This window comes from Hermetia illucens, chromosome 5, assembly GCF_905115235.1.
Source record: "Hermetia illucens chromosome 5, iHerIll2.2.curated.20191125, whole genome shotgun sequence".
Taxonomy (NCBI): domain Eukaryota; kingdom Metazoa; phylum Arthropoda; class Insecta; order Diptera; family Stratiomyidae; genus Hermetia; species Hermetia illucens.
Window position 1 is genome coordinate 68,694,869 of NC_051853.1, and position 25,283 is coordinate 68,720,151.

Genomic DNA, 25,283 nt, shown 5'->3' on the forward strand with positions numbered 1-25,283 from the left:
TATCGAGCTTGATTTATTATATTTTTGTTTCGCTGGAAAGAGCCCTGGCAATGGTGTATTACTGCTAATGGTGGAGTACCTGCAGATTTCCTTGTGGCCGGATGATTGAAGTTTTCTCGTTGGGAGCTAGTAGTCTGTTGGCTTAAGAATTTCGAAGTTGGTTTTTTATTTAATAATTGAAATCTCAACTGGATTCTTCGCAACTTGGACTTGAGATGCTCTTGCATTTTTTATTACAAATAGTTTCACGTCGAATTACAGCTTCTCTTTCGGAACTTGCAAAACGATTTCACTATCGATCTTAATTCATGAAAATTATTTAAAAGATTGAAAAGCAAAAGTTTTTCGCAATAAATTCTTGATTACTTTCTTTGGTTTCCGCGTCCTTGGTAAATTATATTCCCCATGAAATTGTGTTTCGCGTTCCAAATCGCATCGACCAATCCATATTTATCAGCCCCAGGAATTAATTGAATATTCTTCGACTCCAGGGCTGAATTGAATAAACACGCGGAATGTTTAGAATTCCTCCTTGAGTTTATTTCCAATTTGAAAAGGACTTGCGGAATTAGACCCGAAAACGTGATTCCGAGCCATATTTAATGCACTGAAGTTATGAATGGTATGAGAGACATGTGCACACCTCGCGGAAATATTTTAATTGGCAGTCGACGTTTTGTTTAAGTGTTTACTACCCCTTGAAACATCCCCTAGTTTGTTCTGCAACATTCAGCACCCACACTTTGTTCGACTTCAGGACGAATTGTTTTGAATTAATCGTAACGAACTTTGAAAAATAGCTGGGAGCATGTTTTCCTAATGAACACAAATGATATAAGCGGGTTACTACAAAATTGAGTCGTTAAGGGAAGCACATTGATCAGTCTATTTGGTGCTTGTTGAACGGGTGCTGTTTGAAGGATAAAAGGATTATCCAATTTCTTGTACGCTTTCTCGAATCATTTGCGATGGGGTGCACAATTGAATTTCTTCGACTCAATTCTATTTAAAGCAGGGTCAATGGTAGAGCTTGTTTTGCTTTAGGATTGAGTCAGTCTAAAAGGAGTGGAGACTTTCCTTGATGATAGAGCAAGCGTGTGATGGTTTAAAAAAATCTCATTTTCCTAATACATTCATACAATTCAGTTTCATGTGGAAAGCTTGCCTCAGAGAATTTTAGGTTGGAAGAATTTTTTTCAATTCTTTATCGAATGAACAGAAGAATCCAATCAAATATCATAGGAAGGTACGACTGAAGGAGCTTCCTTATCTGAATATGCGTAACACGGGGTCAGAGAACTAAGCTGCTGATAATACCCACGCGTTAATTGAACAATGAAAATATGCTAGTTAAGAGGAAATGATTGGATTTTCTTTCGACTAATTTTGGGGGAGCGTGTAGAAATATATGTTAGAAGACAATAGGAGCTTACACAAGAAAAGAAAATGTTTGATGTTGAATGGATCATGCTATTAGCAGCAACATGAAGTAAAAAAGTACCCATTGAATCAGAAGCTCACGAAAGCCCCACGTTCTTCTTTTTATGTCCTTAAAAGTGTGTTATTGCAGTTGGTGATTGATATAGGGACCTCTACTTTTACAGGGAGATAACCAAACGTTATGAATAAAAAAGTCGATGATAAATAAAAATGATACCAACAATAGGGATGACTGATGGACAGCAGAAGTAACTTATCAGACGCTGCCTCATTGCTCTGGGGATAGAGGCACCAGTCGGAAGGTTTCGCGCAGTTCTAAGTAAGGGAAATTAAGAGAGTAGAGCCGGATAGTATTTTCTAAGACAAGACAGTTGCAGCTGATGGCAGAGCAATATCCAAGAATGCTACGAACGAGAGAGATTAAAAATGTTAACGAGGGTTTGACCAAATCAAAGTTAGTGAAAGTACGCAGTATCAAGCCAAACAATCTAGAAACGTGATTGCAGACATTCAAACAGTGTCTACCGAAATGGAGCTTATCATCGAAAGTTACACCGATGTCTTGGGTGAAACTCCATTATGATAAAGGATGGCCGCCAAGAGAGTAGGAAAACAGGGCGAAAGGATTTGAGAGAATAGTATATCGAATGACACTCGCTAACGTTTAACGCCAACTTACTTGTAAGACACATACTCTACAAAACAAGCAGAAAACCCTAAGTAGAGAGGGAAGGCCGTTGATGAATAGAAATATTAGTGGACTTTGAATGGAACCTTGTAGTACACCAGAGAAACCAAAGGGCGCAGTTAATTAAACGTTGACATATGTCTCAAGGATTTAGGAACAGGAGGAGAGGAGGGATGGAGGACGGCCGTCGAGTTCATAAGCATTGTTTTTGTCTTCTTCTTCTTTTTCTTTAGCCTTTGTCCCGTTCACAAGCGGGATCGGCTCGTTGTGATTGGTTTCGCCATTTGGTTCTATCGAATACCTGATCTGGGTGCAATCTCGAGGCTTGGTCGTTTACCATCGACTTCGATGTCTTCCTAACCTCAAATTTTCCACGATCAATGCAACCCTTTAACGATCGCGGACATCCTCATTTCGGATGTGATCAAAACGTGTGATGCCCCTAGTCCAACGTAACATCTTCGTTTCCATTACCACAAGACGCCGTTCATTGTCTTTTATAGTCGGCCAACACTCAGAACCGTAGAGAGCGACAGGATGGACGACATTACGGTAAATTTTGTATTTGAAACGTTCGTTGATACGTCGATCACAAAGAACACCAGTTGTGGAACGCCACTTCATCCAAGTTGCGTTAATACGTGAAGCAATTTCATAACGCAGTTTTCCATTAGCTGATAGCGTTGACCCGAGGTGTTTAAATCGCTAATAAGGATATCTTTCCGTTGTATAGAAAAATCACAATCTTTGAGGCTTTTATTAAAAATTATACAGAGAAGAAGTTGTTGTTGGTTATTAGATTTAGAGGTTAGGAAGACTATCATGGTCGGGACTAACATTGGCGTGAAATTTGGGGGGGGGGGTCAACTAAGCAAGGGGTAAGGCGGTACTTTGTAGAATTTGGGAGATTCTCTCAGGATTTTCCAAAAAGTCATACTGAAATATCCTGGTTGGATGATAGCTTTTGTAACGCACCATTTCAGGCAACCGCTTTAAGAAAATTATTCTGGGCTCGGAAATCAGCCTTGTGAATGTTAAATTGGGCGCTTTATGTTGGATCAATTAACATAGAAATCAATTTCCAAAGGCGGATGGTGAGCATACATTTTAAGGTAAGGGGAAGGAAATAACATGAACCCATTGTCACGGATGTTGGTCAATATCAAATCGAGAATGTGTTTATTGTGATTGCGATTAACATTGAATTGGTAGGCGGAACAAGAATTAATGAGCGCGATCAGAGTTAAGTGTAAGCGGATCAAATTATTATTAAGATATTGGGAAGACCGGGCCATTCAATGGAAAAAAAATTGAAATCCATGCAGAGGATAAAAGGTAAACCAGGCTATTTGACTAAGACGACATCCGAAAGTACATCGAGGTATTCCTCGATATGAGAGGTTGGACACGAACAAGGAAGGTAGATATTATAAACGGGGGCTGGAGGATAAATTACGGCAATGACGATTCATAAGGCCGGCACTGAAGATATGATGGGTGTAATAGAAAGATGATAACGGCTTTTAAAATACCACCCTCCGTGACTTTACCTGTCGCAAATCATGATCGCAACAAAGGGCAGAGTAACCATCGAGGAGTTCTCCATTGTATACACTAGAATTGAGCCAAGTTACAGATATGCAGATGATATCATGTTCTGCAGATAATCTAAAATCGGGCTATTTGGTTCTGAGGCCTCTCCAATTTAGTTAGTATAAAGAAAAAGGCATTAACTGTGGTGATTTTTCCATAAACTTACAGCTAGGGTTTGTCCTTGAAAATCCTGGATGAAAAGCAGGGAGGCCAAAACGGCAGATTCAATCCCTTCAAGTCACGTGGGTAGGCAATTTTCTATGATGCTATGATTCCGTCAGGATTGTTGCCTCTCGTTAAGTTAGTACAAGCAAACGGTGTCAGCAAGTATTCTAGTTTCCTTTAACGTAGTTCAGGATGTCATCCGAAGAGGGGACAAACCTCTGGACAAACAATTGTTTGGGAGGTGTATCGATGCGTAAAAATGAATCAGGTTTGGACGTAAGAGCAGGATCATCTGTTGCCAACTTTTCCTGCTGCACCGGTGGCGTAGAGCAAGTTGAAACGTGATTTAAGTAAGGAACTGTTGAGACATCGCCGTTTAATGCCACTGGCAGACCTGATATGAAGATATTAGCAGTTGCGTCAGTAGATGATCCTACACCAGAAGCTCAATGATCCAATGTACCAGAATAAACAACTGTTGAAGAGGCATTGCTTAACGCAGCAGAAGAATATAGTGCTTTGATGCAGCGCGCTTTGGAATGTTATAGAGGGTGGGCCAATATTGCCTAAATGGTTTTCTTGTGTGGGTTTGTTCATCTTATCCCAGCAGGAAATGGATGCATCCGAAAGAATGATCTTGGATGCATCTGCTTATTTCCCCCTCACTTCCTAGGAGAGCAAACATGGATCAGTTGCCGAGAATGATGCGCGTGTTTGCTTGCACCAAGCTTCCAATAGATGAATTTTGAAAATGATTCACTCAATGATTCCATCAAGATCCATTACTATTAATCCGAAATGAATCTTTGAGGAGGCTCTGCCTTTGGTTTCTGCTGGGATGTGGGAAGCCATAGATAGCTATGCAATGTGTCAAAGTGGTATAATATTTATAGGTAAAATGGATTTTGGTTGTGGACAAGTAAGCACTTTTCTAGCGACAATCTTTTTTCATTAGAGTCTCCAAAATGTTAATTTAATAGAACTTCACACTTCGCTAGCTGTTACTTGTGTAACAGATGCTGCCACATGCTAGCTTCAATTCACTGCTATGTACTCGCAACCGCGTGGACGCACACGAATACATTGCGCCACATACACGGGAATAACACCAGCCCTTATGCGTGTAATTTTTATCGCGCAACTCCCATCGCCGTCGAAGATATGCAATGATTTTCCATTATCATAAACTTTTAAAGAATACGCTGGGAGTTGAATCTCCTGTATATAGTCTGGCGGTTTATTGATTGAAATCGACGGTGCACTAACGATTTAGGGGTGATTCTAGATATATATGCCCTGGTTTGCAATTAATCTTGCCTAGTTCTTCATGGAAAAAAGTGCTGTATTTTGTAATTAGGGATTTCATTTTTTTTCGATAGCCTGCTATACGCTCCAGGATAGCGCAAGTGTAGACAGAGTATCAGTAAGACTCCAAATTTATTATAAATTTTACATCGCAATAACCAGAAACGATTCTGAGGCACCTCTTTTTACAACCCTAAATATTGACAGAGATGGCTATGTGTTAATCTCTTCCGCATATGTATAACACAAGATTGTAATTGTTCAAAATATCTTAAAATTAATTGTTTGAATTTTACAATTAGTTTACCCCTAAATTAACCCCGTTAGAACATGAAAGAACAAGCAGCGTTTCAATGCCATCTCGGTCACCATTGCAACGCCCGTATATCACGAACAAATAAGGGGTAATATCCTTGAACGACTTCCAAGGATCTCGATTTCACATTCAACTTACAAATTTATCCTTCAGGCAATAATGGTGTCTACTCCTTGTGCCTGCTTCCAACCGAACGGGATAAGGATGAACGAATGAGCGGACAAGAAGAAAAGTTTGTTTCATTATTGTTACTGGTGACGAAGATGACGGTGATGATGATTACGATGTGAATGCTGGTTGCCGATGGTGTTGTTTTTCTTTCATGATAATATTTAGCATGGATAAGTACGCTTTCTCCCTTGTTGTCATTCCCGGTATTCTGTCTCCCCCTTCATTTAATGTAACCCACCATGCCATAACGTCAATATTTAATATTTATTCATGACGTAATGAGATTATGTCGTTTTTAAATGCTTATTACTCCGTTAAGGGAAATACTGCTTTGCCGTGTCGATGGTTTCAAATCTTGCTTCGTCCTGACTTCTCTATTCCTGTTCTGTGAATATATAACCCACAGTGCTAAGAAGATAATGCTCAGCAAACAACAATCTCAACACAGACTTCCTCAAGATGCCGCCTGAAGTCGATGTTGGAAAATTCACGCGAGATAGGAGAAAAAAATGTAGAAAAGCGAAATCCTACTTTATTTTTGCTATTTCCAGAGAGATTTCAGATGGTTTCACTGTGAAATCCCCACTAGAAAGAAGATCTTCTCTTAATTTTAGAGTCAATACACAAATTAGGGAGAATGGACCTCCCACACAACATTTCGGAATCCAAGCTAAAATGTAGGAAGTAATTGATTGGTATTAAGATCACATCTCCAGAGGAGTTGTATGTACGGTTTTTTTAAAAGGAAGTATGTAGGGATGTTTGCAGAAAAATCTTGAATGTGCGAGATCATGCCTTTGGGGAAATTTTAGTTTTAAGATTCTCCGAAGTGGATACTCGCATGGCTGGTTGTGCGGGGTAGCAGATTCTACGGAAGCTTTTTAAATATGAATTAGGTTTGAGACGAGTTTTCTGCGGAATGGAAGTGGAGAACATGGAAGGGGGGATGTTTCAAAGCAACATCCTTTACAGCCCATTGACGAAGAAGCAGCTAAGTAGAGACGGCACACATACATGTTGCCAGTAATTTGAAAAAGTCCTTCAGACATGAAAATAGGGAACGGTTTCTAGGCGAATGTCGAAGACGCATCGACATATCTTTAAACATATTTGTGGCACCATAGAATGTTTTACTTTAGGAAGCTTAACGCTGATTAATTCTGCACTTCATACGGTTTGGGAGCGTCACCTGCTGTTCACATCTGGAAGTGACTTTAATGACGGAACGAGGGGGTGGTCTTCAAATTTTTGCTTCACTAATGACATCTCAAAGCATCTTCGCATGTTTATTGATCCCTAGTCCTTTCTGTCTTATAGAAAATCAAAAACGAAACTAATTGTCATTTGAAATTAAACATTTCTCAAAAGAAGTCTCCACTTTCAGCATTTAATGATTTTTCGCTACTTTTACCGTCCGCCGCATTCATTCAATACTTTCCAAAGAAATCCCATTTAACTCCCTGAGCGACTTGAGCGTTAAGTGCAATGTACGTGTAGTAGTTGTTACGAGTTTCTGCTAAGTTTTATTAAGTGGAAGAAAGCAGAACTTTTGGGACGAATCCTAGATAACGTTTTAATTCCCTCCCAATTAGTTGATTATCCCTGGACGTAACAATTGGCTCGTTGTTTGAGAGGCTTCAACTGGAACCGAATGCTTTCAGTTCGTGCAAGTAAAGATGTTCATTATTCAGTTCTTTAGTTTTGAATTAGCTTGGTAAGGTAAGGACTTATCCATAGAAGTCTCGGTTGCTTACACACCCTTTAAATAAGTTCGTGATCAAACTGTTTTGGGGTGAGCTGAGTACTGATGTTCTTGTCCTCTGAATGGATTAGGTGAATTTCTTCCGACACTCAGTGTCATCGTGGTGGAAACAAACATTGTCTTAAATCATTTTGAGTTCAGACGATGTCGATTGACGACAGCCTTCATTTATGTACATTACCTTCCAAATCACACCCTTCGCTTGACTTCTGTGTAAAGATGAGTGAAAGTTCATGAATGGGCAAGAAGGGCCAACAATAATTTGAAGACAAAGTTTACCGAGAACCGCAAAGTTAGTTTTCAACTTGTACGAAACCATTAGACATAGATGTCTGCAAAAAGAGTGTTCTCATGAAAAAAGATACAAAGCTATCCGTTATCGTTAGACATTGGTATGAATAGATAAGACTTTTCGCGTGTGAATGTATCTCGACCAACGGCAAGTACGTACTATATATCTCAGTAAACCGACTCAGCAGGCAGACTAACATCCTCCCACATGTGGGCATATTTGTGTTACTCATTTCGCAGTTTATTTGGTATTTGCGAAGGAAGAAATTGTCTACGGACGTAGGAAAATTCAGTCCGAATTTTACTCGTACCTTCGTAACTTTCAATCTTATTTTCGATGTTGTGAATGTAGAGAACTTTAAAGCTGATCAAAGTTGTGGAGCAGGGAGAACATGTTTTTCTTGTTGAGCGACCAGTTATTGGAATTCAGTTTTAGATTCCCTCCCTGACCAACTTGCCTTGCATTTTCTTGGTATTTGCTCAGAGTACGTCTTGTTTTTTTTCATTCTATTTGGACTAGAAACATTTGCCATAAATAGTGAATGAGAAACAGGAATATAAGAACGTAAAGAAATTGGTAAGGAGGAAAGCTTCCGAATTCCTGATATTATCAATTTATTTGTATGAAACAGTGGGTGAAGCCAAAAAGAAAATCAGGTAATTAGCTCTCCGGAAGTTGAAGATAGGATACTTACGAGTTGAAGGTCAACTAGCAAAACATGGTTGATTTAGGTTGTTCTATTTGTTGCTCCCCCATTATTATGGGAAAATCTTATTATATTGTCTTTCATTGAAACCTCTGGTTCGTTATTGGGGTTGCGTACGATATAGGCTTAGAAGAAACTATGGACATAGTTTAATAGGTAGACAAATCCACATCTTTGTATTTTCTATAAAATGCTTACTTTTTCATTGTTGAATAATTAATTTCAGTACACTTTAGTCTTATTCTTTGTGAAAAAAAATATTTCTTTTCTAAGAGGAGTACAGGACAAAAATCTATTAGAATCACTATAAGATACTTTTATTTTCTGAAACTTATTCTTTTTCCTCAAAATCCTCTCGTGTTCCGTTTTTACATTTTGATTGTGCCACGGAAGTTACTGTTTTCTTTCTGCGTGCCTCGCTGCTGTAGGTTACAGTGCACAGCTTTAAGTGTAAAAATAAAATTCGAACAAAATATAAATGAAAATGTCTACAAAATAACCTTACGAAAGAAAAGACTATAAATGTTTCACAAGCTACAAACGAGCAGATAGGAAATGTAAAAGATTCATTCATATCTAATTACTCTTCCCAAATAAAAAGCTTGAAATTGCGTACACTCCGTCGTTTTCAAAGGAATTATATAATTTATAGCTTTTTGAATTTCTTGTGTGCTCGATTTGGGGAATAAAGGATTGTTGTTTTCATTATGGTGCATACACAATTATTTTTATTTTACATCTATCGATACTTCTGGAGCCAGAAGCTTCCTAGTGGCTGCTGCCTAATATAGAATATGAATAATAAAATTGAATGTAGAATGCTTCAGGTATGAAAGGCTTTGTTGTTTTTTAATATGAGAAGCTTTGGTTGTATGGCGAGTTCTATTTAGAGAGTATTATATCGGAGATATTGTAGCGTATTGAACGTTAATTAGCTATACTATTTTCAATTTCCCCACCAATTTTGATGTGAATATTAAAAATCGCTCTCTGATAATTATTTGTGATAGAAAGATAGACACATTCTTCATCAAATCCCAAAATGGTGGCAATGTTCACCAGAATAGCAAAAAGTTGCCCGGACTTGATAAAGTCCCTTTCATAATTGGACCTTGCTTAGTGAACGCCAATTTCCCCTTGAGCTGGAACTGTGCTCTGATTACAGTGATCCCAAAGAAAAATGAAAATCCTCTCCGCTCGGATAGTTACATACCTATCTCGATGCTTTCAACGTCTGCCAAAGTTCTGTAGTGGACCATCAGGCCAGTGATAGATGAGCATTGCGATAGAATTAATTCTATCTTGGACTTCCAGTTGATCTCAAGATAACATTTTGGTTGGAATTAATCGCAAGACCCCTTCCCTGCTTCCTTGGCATAAGCAAAGCGTCATGTGTCGTGAGCCCGGGTTCGTTTATAAACCAAAAAGCGTCCATCAGTTCCATTCACACTTCTGCAAGCTAGATTTCTAGAAGGATGGCAATCCTAAGTAATAGTTGAGCAGAAACCGTCCTATCCTAGCCAGAATCACACAAGACTCCATTCTGCAAGCCAAAACTCGCCAGGTCAACCAATTCAATGGAGATCCTTCTCAAAGATGCGGATGATCCCATTGTTTATACCACAAAAACTAGCCATTAAGCTGCAAAAGTGCCAAACAATCGGCCTGAAAACAAAAATTAAGATGACTTCGAATCTTTCCTTAAAAATCCATATATCACTATAACCTCAAACTTGTTTGACATCTATTACCTCAAAAAGGGTCTAAAAGTGTAAACGACGGGTTCGAGCATTATTCCATCTTCTAGGCTGAAGCTTCTCATTATCAGATAGAGAAGCTGCACTTTAAGGAAAGGCAGAAGCTCCACCACTGTACCATCGATGATATGAAATAAATATCTAACCTTTACGAATCCTCTAAAATACCACGTATCGGTGGCCGGATGGAGTGTGCCTTGAGCTAATGGCAAAAAATTTTCATCATTCGAATTAATTCCCAGGAGACCTCCTTTCCTATAAAAGTCATAACCGCCTTTTCGGCAGCGAAGCCAGAGTAGTACTCTATACAGCTCACCACTTTCATACCCAATATTTTCTTCCCCCCTAAAAAAAGTTGCCGTTTATAATCCAACTTACCTCTCCTTGGCTTGTTATTCTTTGAACACTCCAATCCTTAATGTGTCATTCTACAAATCTTCACGTATCCTTACATCAATGCGTGGGTCCACATCGGAACCTAAAAAACAAACAAGTGTCAGGATCGTGTGGACTTAACGGAAGATAAAAACGCCAGTGGAAATTAAAATAAAGAAAAAACAAATGTTCCATCTCGGTCCCGAGTGCTGCGATCCAGATGGACAATTCACGACGGATCACATCCTATATCGATGGTTCTCCTGTCTCAGCTGACCATGAGGCGCATCCTTTGGAGGTCCCACCCTGATTTGACACTACAACTATCATCAATACCATAAATACGATATTGGAACGATGTCTCTCAGCAAATTTTGTGCCGTGGTGCATTCAGTTCGATTTAGAAATCAAGAGTTCATTGGATTTTTAGTGCTTTGAAAAAAGGTAAATAAGATTATTTCTGCGAGAAGACATCTTGTACGATATGGATGAGGAAACTAAGAAGCGCACCGTCACAGTCCCATAGAAATCTAAATAATCGGTTTTGCGAATGGCTTGGCTGTGGCGACACAACTGAATTTGGGGTAGAGTTCACTCATGAGACCATAGTGCTATCAAAATGTGGCTGGAGGTGATCGAGGTTGAATCATCGGAAAGACGGAAGTGATCTTGAACATCAACCGTAATGAAAAGAGTATGGTTAGTATTTGGTTTCGTGGCCGCACTACTACTTCGAAGCTCAGTTTCTACCACCTGAAATATACCTGTGAGATTCCTATTATGGATGACCCATCATTAAAGCCCTGAGGCACACTCACAAATTATTGATGTCGTTCGATTTGCCATCTTATTTGCGGCACCGGTCGGAATCGCCCTGACGGATGCAGGCAATGGAATCTACCGCTTAGTGACGCTAAGGAGGTGAAGTGTTTTCAGCACTTTGGGCGAAATTGCATGTATTATAGCAGGAATAGTCGGAATGAGTCTCCTGGTAAATGAGGCATGTTGCTTCTACGAGAAAAGTACTGGGATGAATTCATCTAAAAAGGATCAAACTACCGGGGACTGGTGTGACGAAAGGTAACCAAAATGGGATACAACCATGACATGGTGAAACTAACTATCGTACCAAACCTGAAAACTCGGGTCATTTCTGTTTACTGGCCCAGAGCGGAGGGGTTTGGATGGTGAACTGAAAGGTAGCATAACACTGTAAGACATTATCATTGAAGTGCTGTAATCTGAGGAAAAAGGCTTGACGATGAACTTCGGAATTGGTAGAAACAGGGACGCAAACGCAAAGAAAGTACATTCTCCTTCCCAAATGGTTCGCAGCAGTTCCGTTGGAAAACTGAAAGGAGGAGATGATAATCATTTCAATGTTTAGTTACTGCTGCAAGCGGACCTCGAGAACGTCTTCCTAAACTTCGTGTTTTATAAAACAGCAGATCACTGAAGTAATTGGAGGAAACATGATTTATGCACGCACAGTAGTTGGAAAATGCAAAATTTCCCACCCACTTTAGATCGATCGTTTTTCACAGCCTTTGTTTTTTTTTTTTGGTATTTTAGTCGAATTTTCGCTAGTTACTATTTCTCTGCCATTTTTAAGGACTAGGATAAAGCTCAGTTAAATTCTAAACCTTCCTTCGTGAAAGTATGAATGATGAAGTCATCGACATATTGCAATGGCTACGGTGAAATTGTGTCAAGTGGCAAAACGCAAGGGATCCGGGAGGGAGGTGATTATTTGACTAGCATTCTCGCCCATTTAGAAAGAATCAGAGGTGGTTGTTGAAAATAGATATTGATACGCCAAACCCGGAGGGTAGTTTGCGAGTTCAAATAGACCTTCTCCCTCCCCCTCCGCGTATCGAGAATACAGGTTGCGGAAGTAGTCTTAGGGTTGATTTTGGGCAAGATTTGGGTTTATAAAATAAATAGGGCATAACCTATCCAGGTTGACAGTTTGAGATAGGTGAGATGCTGCAACTATCGCAATATTCGTCGATCAGTAGGAGGATAGAGACAGTCCTTTAGCGAGATTTTTCTTACGAATGGAAGTGATTAGGCCACATTTCCAGTTCATGAGAAGGTGGCCGTCTAGCAGACTGTGGTTGATTTATGCCGACAGGATGGAATAAATGGGTGCGATTGCTTTAATCTGACGTAGTTGATTGCTAGAGCTGGTGACTGTAATTGGAAACAGAAGGTTGGGAGTTTTCATTTAATTAGAAGTATTCAGTCTGTTTGATTATTTGGACGTATTGCGGTAGGAACTGATGGCAAATTGTCCATGCACTGACTTCAGCTTCATAACTTTACTTAGTCAATATTTAATCTGGAGTAGTAGGCTTTCAAAAAACGGTTTCAAATTTGATCTAATTTTCTGGGGATAATGGTGCCCCGAGCGGCTTTGCCAAAACCCAAGGATATTATCCTGAACTCTCTACACACATTTGAATTTATCGCAGTGAAATTCATTTCACAGGTTGATTGTCGACCTTGATTTTCAGGAAGAAGTATTACGGAGAGGATCTATTTCTCTGTCATAGATTCGTTTTATAAAAGATTTCCTGGACGATATCGTCCCAAAGAGAGGAAAGGTTACAAATATTTTAAAATTAAGTAGTGCCACTTGATCTCCACATTTTTCTCTTATTAATAAACTATGTGATCAACGATGTCATTCGATACTATTTTAGCGCCGTCTTGGTATATTCAATGACATTAGAGGTAAACAATAGTGGTGCCACCTATACGGTCCGCATTTCAATAGTTGCTTATGCTAGTTCCGGTCGAAGTGGATCAAAATACGCCATGATTTGAGGACACTGCACGATTTCTAATTTCAATATAAAGAAACATTTACTGTTAGCTCCCTGATGATCGCTAAGGCTTTAGGTAGCTGGAGATCCGTTGCGTAGAATGGTCGTCAAGGCTTCGAAAAATGCTTTTGCATATGCTACTGATGATAATCAATTATTCATCAAAATCTGGAAGCTATCACTATAAGGTACCTAAGCTTCTAAATACCCTCCATACCTCTGTTCAAATAAAGTTAATAATAGTACATTATTAGAATTTTTAGCCCCCTTAAGTTCATTCTAGAATCATGAAATGGTGCTATAATATAGATCATAATTCTACCAAGTTTGGTGGGAAATGTACTATTACTGGCATAGCTACAGTAGGTCAAATTTGTCGCTTTAGTGTAAATTCTAAGACTTTGAATGTCCGTAGCACGCGAAAGTGGATATTCTGACATAGCTACTAGTGGGACAAATGTCAACTCAAATGGTTTTATGAAAGAAATACACAAAATTTTTCATGCATATTTGCACCGTTCAGCATCTGGTTTCCCAACTTGTTATTATCACCGCAGTAATGTTTCTCCAACACAGATTCGGGGAAATATAAGCTGAACCCGCTTTGGATTTAACAAGTTTAATGAATTTCCCATTGTTTGTGTGTGCTGTGGATAAAATCCAGTTCAAGGGGTTGCGCTGGGCGGGTCACTTGCAGCTTTGAAGGATATCGAATTGGTGGACATTGGCTCAAAACCAGGATGTCTGAAGACCTTATTAAGGCCGGCCTAGGCCGAATATCGGTTGTTGCGCCGTTTATGATGATGGTGGTACCACCCACAACTTAATACTGTGCCGCAATTTAAAGAAGAATACTTTCCCGAGTTGTGCCATTCTAGTTTGTTTAGATCTGGAGTGGCCAGTTGGAATCACTAAATTTAATCTATTTTTTCCTCTGATAGAGGAAGCAAGCATTCTGCTCATGCTAGATTCCGTTTTCAAATAGTGGGCATGTATTTCACGATACCTGGGTTTTCCGTACACACGCTTCCCTAGACACCTATCGGTGCATTACGTGGAAGTAACTCTTCCTACTTTTCCTTCGTAGTAGATTTCTATAGAATGGATCAAATTTGCCTGTTTGCGTTTCTTTTGACTCTGGGATGAATGATATTGCAGTTATGCAATTTAGCGTTCAAATACGATGTGTTAAGTAGCCATCATTATGTTCGGGCTCTTCTTATTACGAAGAAGATTGAACTCAACCGGCGGAGGGATGAGACGGTAAGGGGTTCTTGGAACTAACAACAACTCCCTTCTTCCCTTCCCCTCCCGTTGGTGGAAGGAATTCCCTGACTTGAAGGCTCCCAAAGCCGGGAGAGCGAGAGGGCTAGCCGGAAGTAATGTGTCAAACGGTTCCAGGCTAGTTCTCTGATGACAGGGATGTGTTTAGTTGGTAGTCCGCCAGCGTGCTGTTGCGGGAGTCCAACACTTTGTGCGTAAACGCATTCACCTACCCTACTCCAAAAAAAAAAAGTAGCCATCATAAAGGACGAAGTGTGCCCTTTAACAGGTTTTTTTTTTATATTAATTTTTACACAAATCTGTGTCTATTTATATTTATTTGGTGACTCGTACTAATTAGCCTTTCAACAACTTCCATGATATCGTAATCAGATTAGAAAACGTGATATTGACTTTTCCTCAGTGTGTGAACTCCAAATAAATCTGCCTAGCGATATGGAAGATTTGAGTGGCTAATAATTTGATAAGAGGATATGATATCTATTATTTCCAGTGAAACTTTTGAAAGTACGATTTTACTTTTTTCTTATTCGTGACTTTTCGGTACATTCCCTCCTTTATTCATTTGGGAAAGCCTAAAATGTTACGACCAAAGGCAAACATACAAAGTAGTACTTTCGGAAGTTTTACTTGAAATTGGCGAAAGCGTCGCATTTTTACGTTTTCCAAACTTTTTACAATAATAACAACAACAACTGAACTGAATATCTTGAATATCGTCGGTTATAGCTTGATACATATTCCTTTTCGCGGATAAAGTCCATTCTGTTGTCCCGGAAATCATAAAGGAAAGAGCAAGTTGAACTGAATAAAACAGATGCAATAGGTATCCGCCTGCAAAATTTTACTTCCTAGAAAATGGTCTTCTGGAAAAGATTTACTTGGCGCTTCTCTATCAATTTTCCACTGGTCACGAGTAAATCCACATATCACTGTCCACTACATCACCACGACTACATATGTGATATTAATCCTTAGATTTGTTTAAGCATCCATAACACATCGCAACCTAATACGAACTTATTGTAACATTTTCCCCACTTGTCATAACTAATTCCTTTCATTTCTTCGTTTCCAGGACACGAGCAATTCCTATAATTTCTCATAGCCGATTGAGAGAAGTATTTCGTCCTAAACGGATTGCATTTAAGATGAAACCACAAACAAGAGCCAAAAACAAAAACCAGAGCCCGAGTACTCCAACGCGCCCAAGTAGCAGTAACCAAAGCAACAGGTTGTTGATGATCAACAAGGACAGAAAAGGCTACCGAAACAGTCGAGCGCATTTCGACTTCATCATTACAGTTGTAATGCTATTAATGACAAGAGTAACTGATGCGAATTGCAAACATCATGTCTACACGTCGAGCAATCAACAATTCGCCATGGAACCGCAGGATCAAACAGCAATCGTGGGAGCACGTGTTACTCTCCCATGTCGGGTGGTCAATAAGCAGGGCGTGCTTCAATGGACCAAAGACGATTTTGGTCTTGGCACTTCACGTAATTTGAGTGGATTCGAACGATACTTGATGATTGGAAGCGACGAGGAGGGTGACTATTCGCTTGACATTTATCCGGTAATATTGGACGATGATGCTCGTTACCAATGTCAGGTTAGTTCAGGACCAAATGGCGAACCGGCAATTAGGTCATCATTTGCTAAGGTCACCGTATTAGTACCACCAGAACCACCGAAAATACTTCAGGGGGAATACATTATGACGAGGGAGGACAGACCGGTGGAGATTGAGTGTACTTCGGTGGGCGGAAAACCACCTGCGGAGGTAAGTTATACGCTTGGAATAGGAATTAAGAACTAAATACGTGAAGAATGTTTTTTCTAAACATCTCAGTGTTAGCGAACAGTGTACGAAGGAAGGACAATCGAGAGGCTCTAATAGCATTTATTTTGGTCCCAATTGATGTTTGTATACTATACAGTTCGGATTTTTTGTTTCGGAAATACCTTTTAAAGATGTACTCATCAATATTTAGACAGTGTCAATTAAAAACGTGCCAGGAAATGGAGGTTTATTTATTCATTACTTTCCTCTTAAATTCCGGTTTAAATCAAACTAACGTAGTAGCGTCACACTAAATTCAGTTTATTTGCATTATAAAACATCCTCCCATTTGGCACTTAACCTGTTGCTTTAATCAAAGGAAAAATATTCACTTGGAACTCTTTTATGTGCAATTTAATTTGACGTAATCCCTTCTCTATTATAAACAAGTTTTTCCTGCCTTTGATTCCAAGTCTGTAGTCCTTTCGGTGTTCGTAAAAATTCAACTGAATATGAGAGCCTACACTACCGACGCCTACATTACAGATTCATACCAAATCGCATGCATTCATCATAGCCTTTATTTAATCCTTGCAGATTACATGGATAGATGGCTTGGGCAATGTTGTGACTGATGGTGTTGAGTTCTCCACTCAGCCCTATCACGATCAGCGTCGTCTCACAGCTATATCGGTGCTGAGGCTGATACCCAAAAGTGAGCACCATAATACATTCTTCACGTGTCAGGCGCAAAACACGGCGGATCGCACGTATCGCTCGGTGAAAATCAGAATTGAGGTAAATATTACGCTTTTATAAATTCATGATAGACAGTGGGGTGAAATGAATTATGGACAAGGATTTTGAGGTCGAAATGGTCCCGGTAAAGTCGTTTGGAACTGCAGTGTTGTAACGCTCCAATTTGGTTGAGTCATTTGAAATGCATTCCTTTGACTTCCGCCTCTAACATGGTTCCCTTTCTTTGCAAAGGGCAGATAGTGATTGAATGTTGTTAGCATTCTCTTTGCTAAATATTCCATCGCTTTCGCCCTGGTACCATTTTCATATCCGAGAATTAACGAACCGAATATCTGCTCTTTCCAAATGGGCTCCTGGGCTCCACTGAAGGCTTGTCCCACTGCTACTCCGGAACACTCTATGCAGTGTTGCGGGAATCCTTTTAGCATGTTTATCAATAATATGAAAGCTAATAAATGTTGTACATCGTCTGCTAACAGGTGAAATATGCGCCCAAAGTGAAGGTGAGTGTAATCGGCGGTCCCTTGGGTGGTGGTCCGTTGCAAGAAGGCTCGGAGGTGCGTCTCGAATGCAAATCAAATGCAAATCCCGGCGACGTGGAGTACCGATGGTACATCAACGATGAGGCCGTGGTCGGCAGCTATAAAACACAAATGGTTTGTATCCAAATGTATCCGTTAGTCGCTAACGCCATTAAACACTAGCCCATATGTTCGTTGGTAGCTTCGTTTCCCTGTAGGGTAAACGGAGCGAAACGACGTTGCTAGGTAATAGCCCCTAATTAGTCTCGTGATGTCCTTTTTCTAATTTGTCTTTCCAGATTATTCATAACGTAACACGAAAGCTCCACGATGCCATAGTGAAGTGTGTGGTGCAAAATTCGATTGGGAAAAGTGAGGATAGCGATACGCTGGATATAGGCTGTAAGTATTGTGATTGATGACGTGTTTGTCCTTTTCTATGCTACATTTCCGGGAGCTGGTTAGAAAATTGATGGAACTCGAGAGCTGACAAAATTTTTCCAACGACGTGGTGTAGGACCATATGTTACTCAAAAATCAATGTCAGGTTTACCATGTTTTCTTTTCATGAGTCCATTTCGATGTAATCGAGAAACGTGATAGCATATCCTACGGTAAATTAAATTTTATTTCTGGGAAATTTCAGGTTCGGTTGAGCCTACTCAGAAGAAAATACCAAGTTTTGGATGGCTTTGTGTTTCCTATCCTTTTGCTTTTCATGACAAATGTAATTTCCATTTCCTAATTTACAAGAATGGATACCAATATTGCTGATTTTGACATAAGCTGTGTTTGTTGCTCCTGCATTAATTGCATTCGAATCCATTACTTAGTACTTATTAGGCTACATTAATTTACGTATTTATCTGCATCACTTTTGGAACCCAGAATAGACATTAAAGTCGCCATTTCGCGAATTGAGGCGGCCGTTTCAGATGCTAGGTCGTTTTAAAAAAGTTTAAGCACCCACTTCTGCTCATGTCAGCATCTGATGATGTGCGTAGTATTTTAAAAGAATATAAAATACCGAAATTATGTGAATCTTTTGGTTGTAATGTGAAGATTATTCCATCAATATACCAAAACAGAAAATAGTGGAGACATGTTAAAAAACCAATATCCAAATATTAATTAATATTAAAAATAAATTAAATTAAGGACAGAATCCTTGTGTGTCACTTTTCCAGATGCTTCAAAGTAATTTGTGAGTTTTATTCTAATACTGTGTTTGCCGTTTTGTCAGGCTTCATTTTTAGGACCATGTTTCACAAAACCGTATTAGAATCGGTTCGATGTCTGTTTGTCAGTCACATCCAATTTATTCAGAAACGGCTGGACCGATTGTGACGAAATTGGTGTGCTCCGTGAATCCCTTTCCATATAGCAAGTGGCGTCATTTTGCGCTGGGTTTAAGGGGGGAGGGCTCCCTATATATGCAAAATGTGACCCCCCAAAAAGTATAACAGGTCTCGTTCTCAGAACCTATCCAACTGAAAAATCTGAAAAAAAATCCCAGTGGTGTATCTAAATGAAATCTAGGCCACAAAATACATCCCGTTCCGAAATCTGCCCAAATAAAGTTAATAAATAAAAGCCGGAAACCCCTGCTAGAAGTACAGTGACAGTGGTGTAAGGGATAACATAAGGCATAACTTTGGGAAGTTTGAAGGAAATCCAATTATTATTAACAAAGTTATAGAGGTGAAATTTTTACATTTTATGTGAATTTCATGCATTCTAAAACATATATGACGTCATCATACATATCAATTCGTCAATACCACAACAAAGTGAGCTCATATGAATGGGGGATCGCAGGGAAACTTTTTTAGTTTTTTAATCATTTATATATGTATTTGTATGTATATGCTAATGAAAATTTGGGGTAGCGCCTAATCCAGATAGATATATTTGTACATTAAACCAACAGTATACATACTGCATATGTATGTAAGTATGCTTTTGTGTACGAAGTAAATTGATCGCTTTATATACATGCATATATAAGTATAGTATTCGGTAGTAGGGTTGAGGGTGAGTATAATATCTATGTCTGTAATATGTATGTACGTATATCTTCTAATTTGAAAAAACCGAAGGCATATTTTGGGTTTTCAGCCATATTCGAATGGAAAAATGTGCGTTTCGCACATAAGATGAACACAAACACTTTATACCCGAAGTTGGTGCTTCCGGTATTCCGACTTTTTGTTAAGAAAAAACAGACCAACTTTTCGGTAGTTTCCGAAAACATATTTTTTGTTGTTTGGATACGGATATTTTGAGAAACAGGTTTCCTCTTCTTCAGTGAGTCTTAATCTAATTTACTTCCTGTCTAGATTACTCTTTCAAAAACTTTATTTTAATTTATTTTTGCTTGTTAATCCAAATAGGTAACTGTTGATATTGCCTATATCGCTTTTAATGCTCTTGTTTCGAAGTAACCTGTAAATTGTGCGGCTTTCCAAAGCATCTAATTTGCGGAATTCATTAACCTCCTTAATTACTTTTAATTTGCTCTTTGTTATTAGTTGATTCTCCTGGGTGATATTTTTATCCAATGGTGGTTTGATGGAAGTATGTGTTGCTAAATTTTGCTTCCCTTAACTACTAATTGAAACTGGTCGTCATAAAGCTTCTAGTTTGTCCTGTGAATGAATGAGTTTTGACAAAATGGCAATTATATGTCAAATTCTGCTTTTTGGGCGTCTTTGACGTTTCCTAATTGTGGCTTTGGCTGTTGGTTCCGCTGGTGGACTGCTCGTGTATATTTCATCCTATCCTTGTGGACTACATAATCTCAAGAACAGTCGTCCTACGTTCTGCTGAGTTCTAAATTTTATGTTTTTGTCCCTGGAAAATCCTTTACGTCCTTTCTGACTCTCCTGGGAACTAGTTGATTAGACGGTATGCATTTCGGCTTAAAACTCTTGCAGTGTTCCTAGTAATGAATGAATGCTAAACCTAAATACTAATAAAGGAAAATATCGGACATTATTCAGAGGATAAAGTAGGCTACCGCGACTTACAGTTACTAACTGTTGCCATTCATTCATATTGCCTACCATGGGGACCCCTGCCTGAGAAGTTTATACTAAAATCTTTTAACTTTTGCGTGACTATTTCATTATTGGAGATGAGAGTAATAAAAAGCATACCTGATGGTGCTCGAGACTGACAACGATGCCGCTGGATGTGGCTGCAATACCAATTCTTTTCTTCGAGTTCACTCACTGGCCCGCAGTCTGACGGCTACACTCCAAAAAAAACTTGGGATCTTGGGACATTGTAGGCTCTGTTGTATGACTGACTGTTAATCGTGACAGAAAACTAGGAATACACATTAATTTAAATACTTTAAATGAAACTTCAGAGATAAGAAAACAATGCCTAATATGATTATCGCAACATATAATGGTGTGAAATGTCACGTGTTGCACCGTGGTAAAATCTCGGAAGATTTTGAGGGCCAAAGCAGAGTCCGCCAGGATCTTGTCTACGATATTCTTCTTGTTACTGGTGATGTTCTTCATGCTGCTTTGTCCTGATGACGTGGAGGAATGCAGCGAACAATGACATCTTTCCTTAAACACCTCTCTCTGATGACATCTGTTCATTCTCTCACCAATCTCACTCGGTAATGGACCTTGGCCGAATAGCTCTGGCTTTGGAAAGAGAGGTAAGTATAATTGGACTGAAGATAAGCACCAACAAAACCAAGGTTGCTCGGGGTGTTGCGTAACTACATCCATCGGCAGATCGTCTACAAAACCTATCAACCTTGCCTCATCTAATACGGGGCGAAACAGTCCGTCATATATGATGTTTAATTTAATTAATTAATTAGCTAAGCTATTCAGTCTAGCCAAATTGCCCTAAAACCCTTTTTATAGTTATTTCTGATATCTGCAGCACATAATAACGACCATCCCCTCTCTCCTACCCCGAGCTAGATCCACGGCGGTTACTGTCGTATCGACTATAGAACAGACTCGGTAAAATTCATACTGGTAAATAAACTGTTAGCTCACTGGAAGGAGCCTGTTGCATATCACCCTCTCCAGCAACTTCCTGATAATGTCTTAAAGACAGACAGGACAATATAAATAGGGTCTGTCGGGTGGTAGAACCAACTGCTGTTTCTTACATTGAGTGGGAAACACTTCTTTCATCGATTCAAATGTCCTTATGGCCGCCTCGGTCCTAATCGTGACAGCAGATTTGTTTAGACTTTTGTCTAATATCAGAGCTCTAATATGTCCGCATATCTGTCGTAGTTCCCCTCGTCAAAAAGGCATCCTGTTGAAGAGGTGCATTAGAGTTGATTGCCTTGCCAAGTTTTAAATTATATTACTTGAAATATTATCTAGTTTTCTGCAAACAACAAGAAGTAGTCAATTGCCATCTGGCTTGTTATTTTATGGAGAATTATTCTGGTAGTGTGCCTGAAACTTAAAGTCGAATATAGACAAAACGCTTTGTTTTTATTTCGAATTTTTAGCTTGTCTTGTTCTTGCAAGCTTTCATTCTAGTAACCACTATCTCTTACGTTGGGCATCTGCAAAGGGACATGTTGTAGCTCGAACATTACGACATAATGAGTAGGTAAATTCAACCTTAATAGAAAGCCGCAACCATATCAGTAACGAGCGCCCGCTTCACCCTCCACCCTCGAAGAAATCAATTATAATGATGGCTTACACTTACATCACATAAAAGGTAAAAATTTCGCCCCCCTTTGTTAATAATAGTTGGATTTCGGTTAGAACAGACAGAAAGGACACGTTGCCACGGAGTGCGATGGGGACCCCAAACACCAATTGTGCGAAGGAAAGGAAGGAAAGAATAATCGTCATATTGCCAGAAGTCATAAATGCCCGGAATTGAGGAAGGCGTTGATTGCAATGAAAAGATGAGGTTTATTCAAATAAACCTCAATTAATGCAGTGTCGCTCAGAACTTACTTGAGCAGACCACGTATGAATCTCAGATGGAAATTGCTATCATAAGTGACCCATGCAGAAACCCTGACGGTGATATATGGGTCACTGATTCGACTAGTGGAACGGCAATATGGGCGTGCGGTCGCCAAGGTATACAATACTCCGTGAGTCAGTCGGTCAGTGGTTTTATGTGGATGAAAATAAGCGGTGTGTCCGTGTACAGCTGCTATGTCCCTCCCAGTCTCATATTGTCTTGTTCTGGATGCTAGGGGACGAAGTCAATTGCCGGTGACTTGAACGCTGTGGCCTTCGAATGGGAAAGCAGGGAGAAAAGTGCAAGGGGCCGAAGTATATTAGAGGCTTTTACCCAGTTTGATTTAATTTTGGCCAATGAAAGTGATGCCAGAACCTTTCGCAACGGTTCAGCTCTGCACTGGTACGTGGTATGTCATGGGGCACGTTAGCGAGGACTACATTGGAAGCGATCGCCAGGCAATCATCTTTGAACTGAGGAAGGAGCCACAGGTCAGGGAAACAAGATGCCGCGCCACACATCGCCAAGGTATGTGACGCGTCCATACCTAGGAGGTAGTCATTCTCCAGTAGAAGATCCGACTATTGGTCGAGGGGCCAAAAGGAGCATGCTTACAAGGTAGCCCGCAAAAACCTGAAGCTTGCCATCCAATGGAGCAAGGGGGAATGTTTTAAGCAACTCTGCTTGGAGGCGGTTGTGAATCCGTATGGGAGCACCTATAGGATATAGGATATTCCCTACATCATGGCAGCGGCAGAAACTCGTACTACTGCCTAAGGCTGGTAAGCCTCCAGGTGAACCATCCTCCTATACACGCATATGTCTTCTAGACACTATAGCGAAATTGTTGGAGCGGGTAATTTACAAGAGATTACTCTTGATCAATCATTGGTGGAAGTAAGTAAGTAAGTATGCAAACAACTTGTTTGCACTGATGAAGGGGACAAGTGGTTCCCGAAATATCGGAATACCCACACCAACGAAAAAGAAACAACAAGTTTTTATTACTTCAATTAATTAATCGTTGGAAACACCGCATAATTTCACTCTGAAAATCATTGGTGCCTTCAAAATAGTTACTAACTTGGCCGAAAATGCAATTCACCGAATGGGTCGTACCGGCAAATATCGCATGGTGGCGACCCTGGACGTGAGGAATGCATTTAATTCGGTCAATTGGAATCTTTTACGAAAGTACCTGGCGAAGGTGTCTCACAAGGCTCCGTACGGGGCCCACTACTGTGGAACATCATATATAATGATGTACTTAATCCTCCGCTTCCGAAAAAGGCCATTTGGTGGGTTACGCCGATGATATAGCATTGGTTGTAGCCGCAAAGCATTTAGTGGATGCTGAGTTATGCGCTTGCGAAGCAATCAGTGCTGTTTAGAGAGCGCTAGACTGACATTTGCGGAGGAAAAAGACGGAAGTGGTTCTCATCCAAAGTGTCGAAAGCGAAATTACGCCCGAATTAAAGTCGACAATCATATCGTCGTTTCCAAGCCGACCATTAAATCCTTGAGAGTGATTATAGATACGAAGCTAAGTTTTAAGCAATACGTGCAATATGCTTGTGACGGCGAGTATGGCCCTGGGAGGCTACTTATTGCCAGCGTGGGGAACTCTATCTTTATGTCACCCCTATTTCATGAAAGGCATTTCGCATATCTCATAATGTTCATAAACTGAGTGCGGTCTATAGGAGGACAGCCCTAAGGCTGTGTTCTGCCTTCAGAACCGTATCAGATGAGGCTGCATTCGTCATTTCCGAAATGCTGCCAATTGACATCTTGGTGGTTGAGGTGACGAATTTATACAATCTGAAGTCTGTCTCTCCTTTATCGCAGACGAAGTATGTCGAAAAGAAGAGATCTGTAGAGTAATCATTGCCGCATGCCTCTAGATAATGTCAAAAATTATCTAGGAAGTGGAGGATTTCAGTGTGAATTATCAATTTTCTCAGTCAAGTCAATATTTACGTCACATTTGGGTGAATTTCAGACAGGCGTATAGACTTTGATTTGTACGGTATAAAATGCTAAATTTGGAGTACCGGTCAAACTAGTCGCAGATTCAGCTAACAAGCAGTTACGGAAAAAGTTCCAGACTCAAACTACACTGGCACCAACATTATTCAACATCGCTCTGGAGCACTTTATCCGAAAGATATCTAAAGCCTTAAACAGAAGTTGGACTAAAAATAAGCGAAAGAAGTCGGACTGAAAATAAACGAGGATATGACTGAGACAATGATACAAATCGAAGACATCAAAGAAAAGACTCTAATTATATAAAACACTAAGTTGGAGTAAGTGAATGCAACAATTACAAGGAATTATAATGAAACTGAAGAGGTGAAGAAGTGGACCATGCTTGCTAACAAAGCGTATTATTTTCTGCTGTTAATAATCAACAAGTCGGGAAACCGGAAGCTAGACGCTTTGAGTATGCATTTGTCCCATTGGTACGTAACACGTAATATATGCATATATTATGTGAAAATATCCACTTTCAAGTGATACTGGCATTCAAAGTCTTGAATTTGCAAAGAAGCGA

At 39.7% G+C, this 25,283-nt stretch overlaps 1 protein-coding gene across 5 annotated transcripts in view; it reads left to right on the top strand.

Moving 5' to 3' along the window:
* LOC119657570 (irregular chiasm C-roughest protein) overlaps window positions 1–25,283 on the top strand; it is a 269,666-nt gene that overhangs the window by 222,061 nt on the left and 22,322 nt on the right. For all 5 annotated transcript variants that reach the window (XM_038064531.1, XM_038064530.1, XM_038064535.1 and 2 more), the window contains 4 exons: window positions 15,761–16,469; window positions 17,067–17,267; window positions 17,708–17,884; window positions 18,049–18,151. In XM_038064531.1, the coding sequence (XP_037920459.1) occupies window positions 15,834–16,469; window positions 17,067–17,267; window positions 17,708–17,884; window positions 18,049–18,151 (1,117 nt within the window). In that variant the 5' untranslated portion in view covers window positions 15,761–15,833. The remainder of the gene's footprint in view (window positions 1–15,760; window positions 16,470–17,066; window positions 17,268–17,707; window positions 17,885–18,048; window positions 18,152–25,283) is intronic.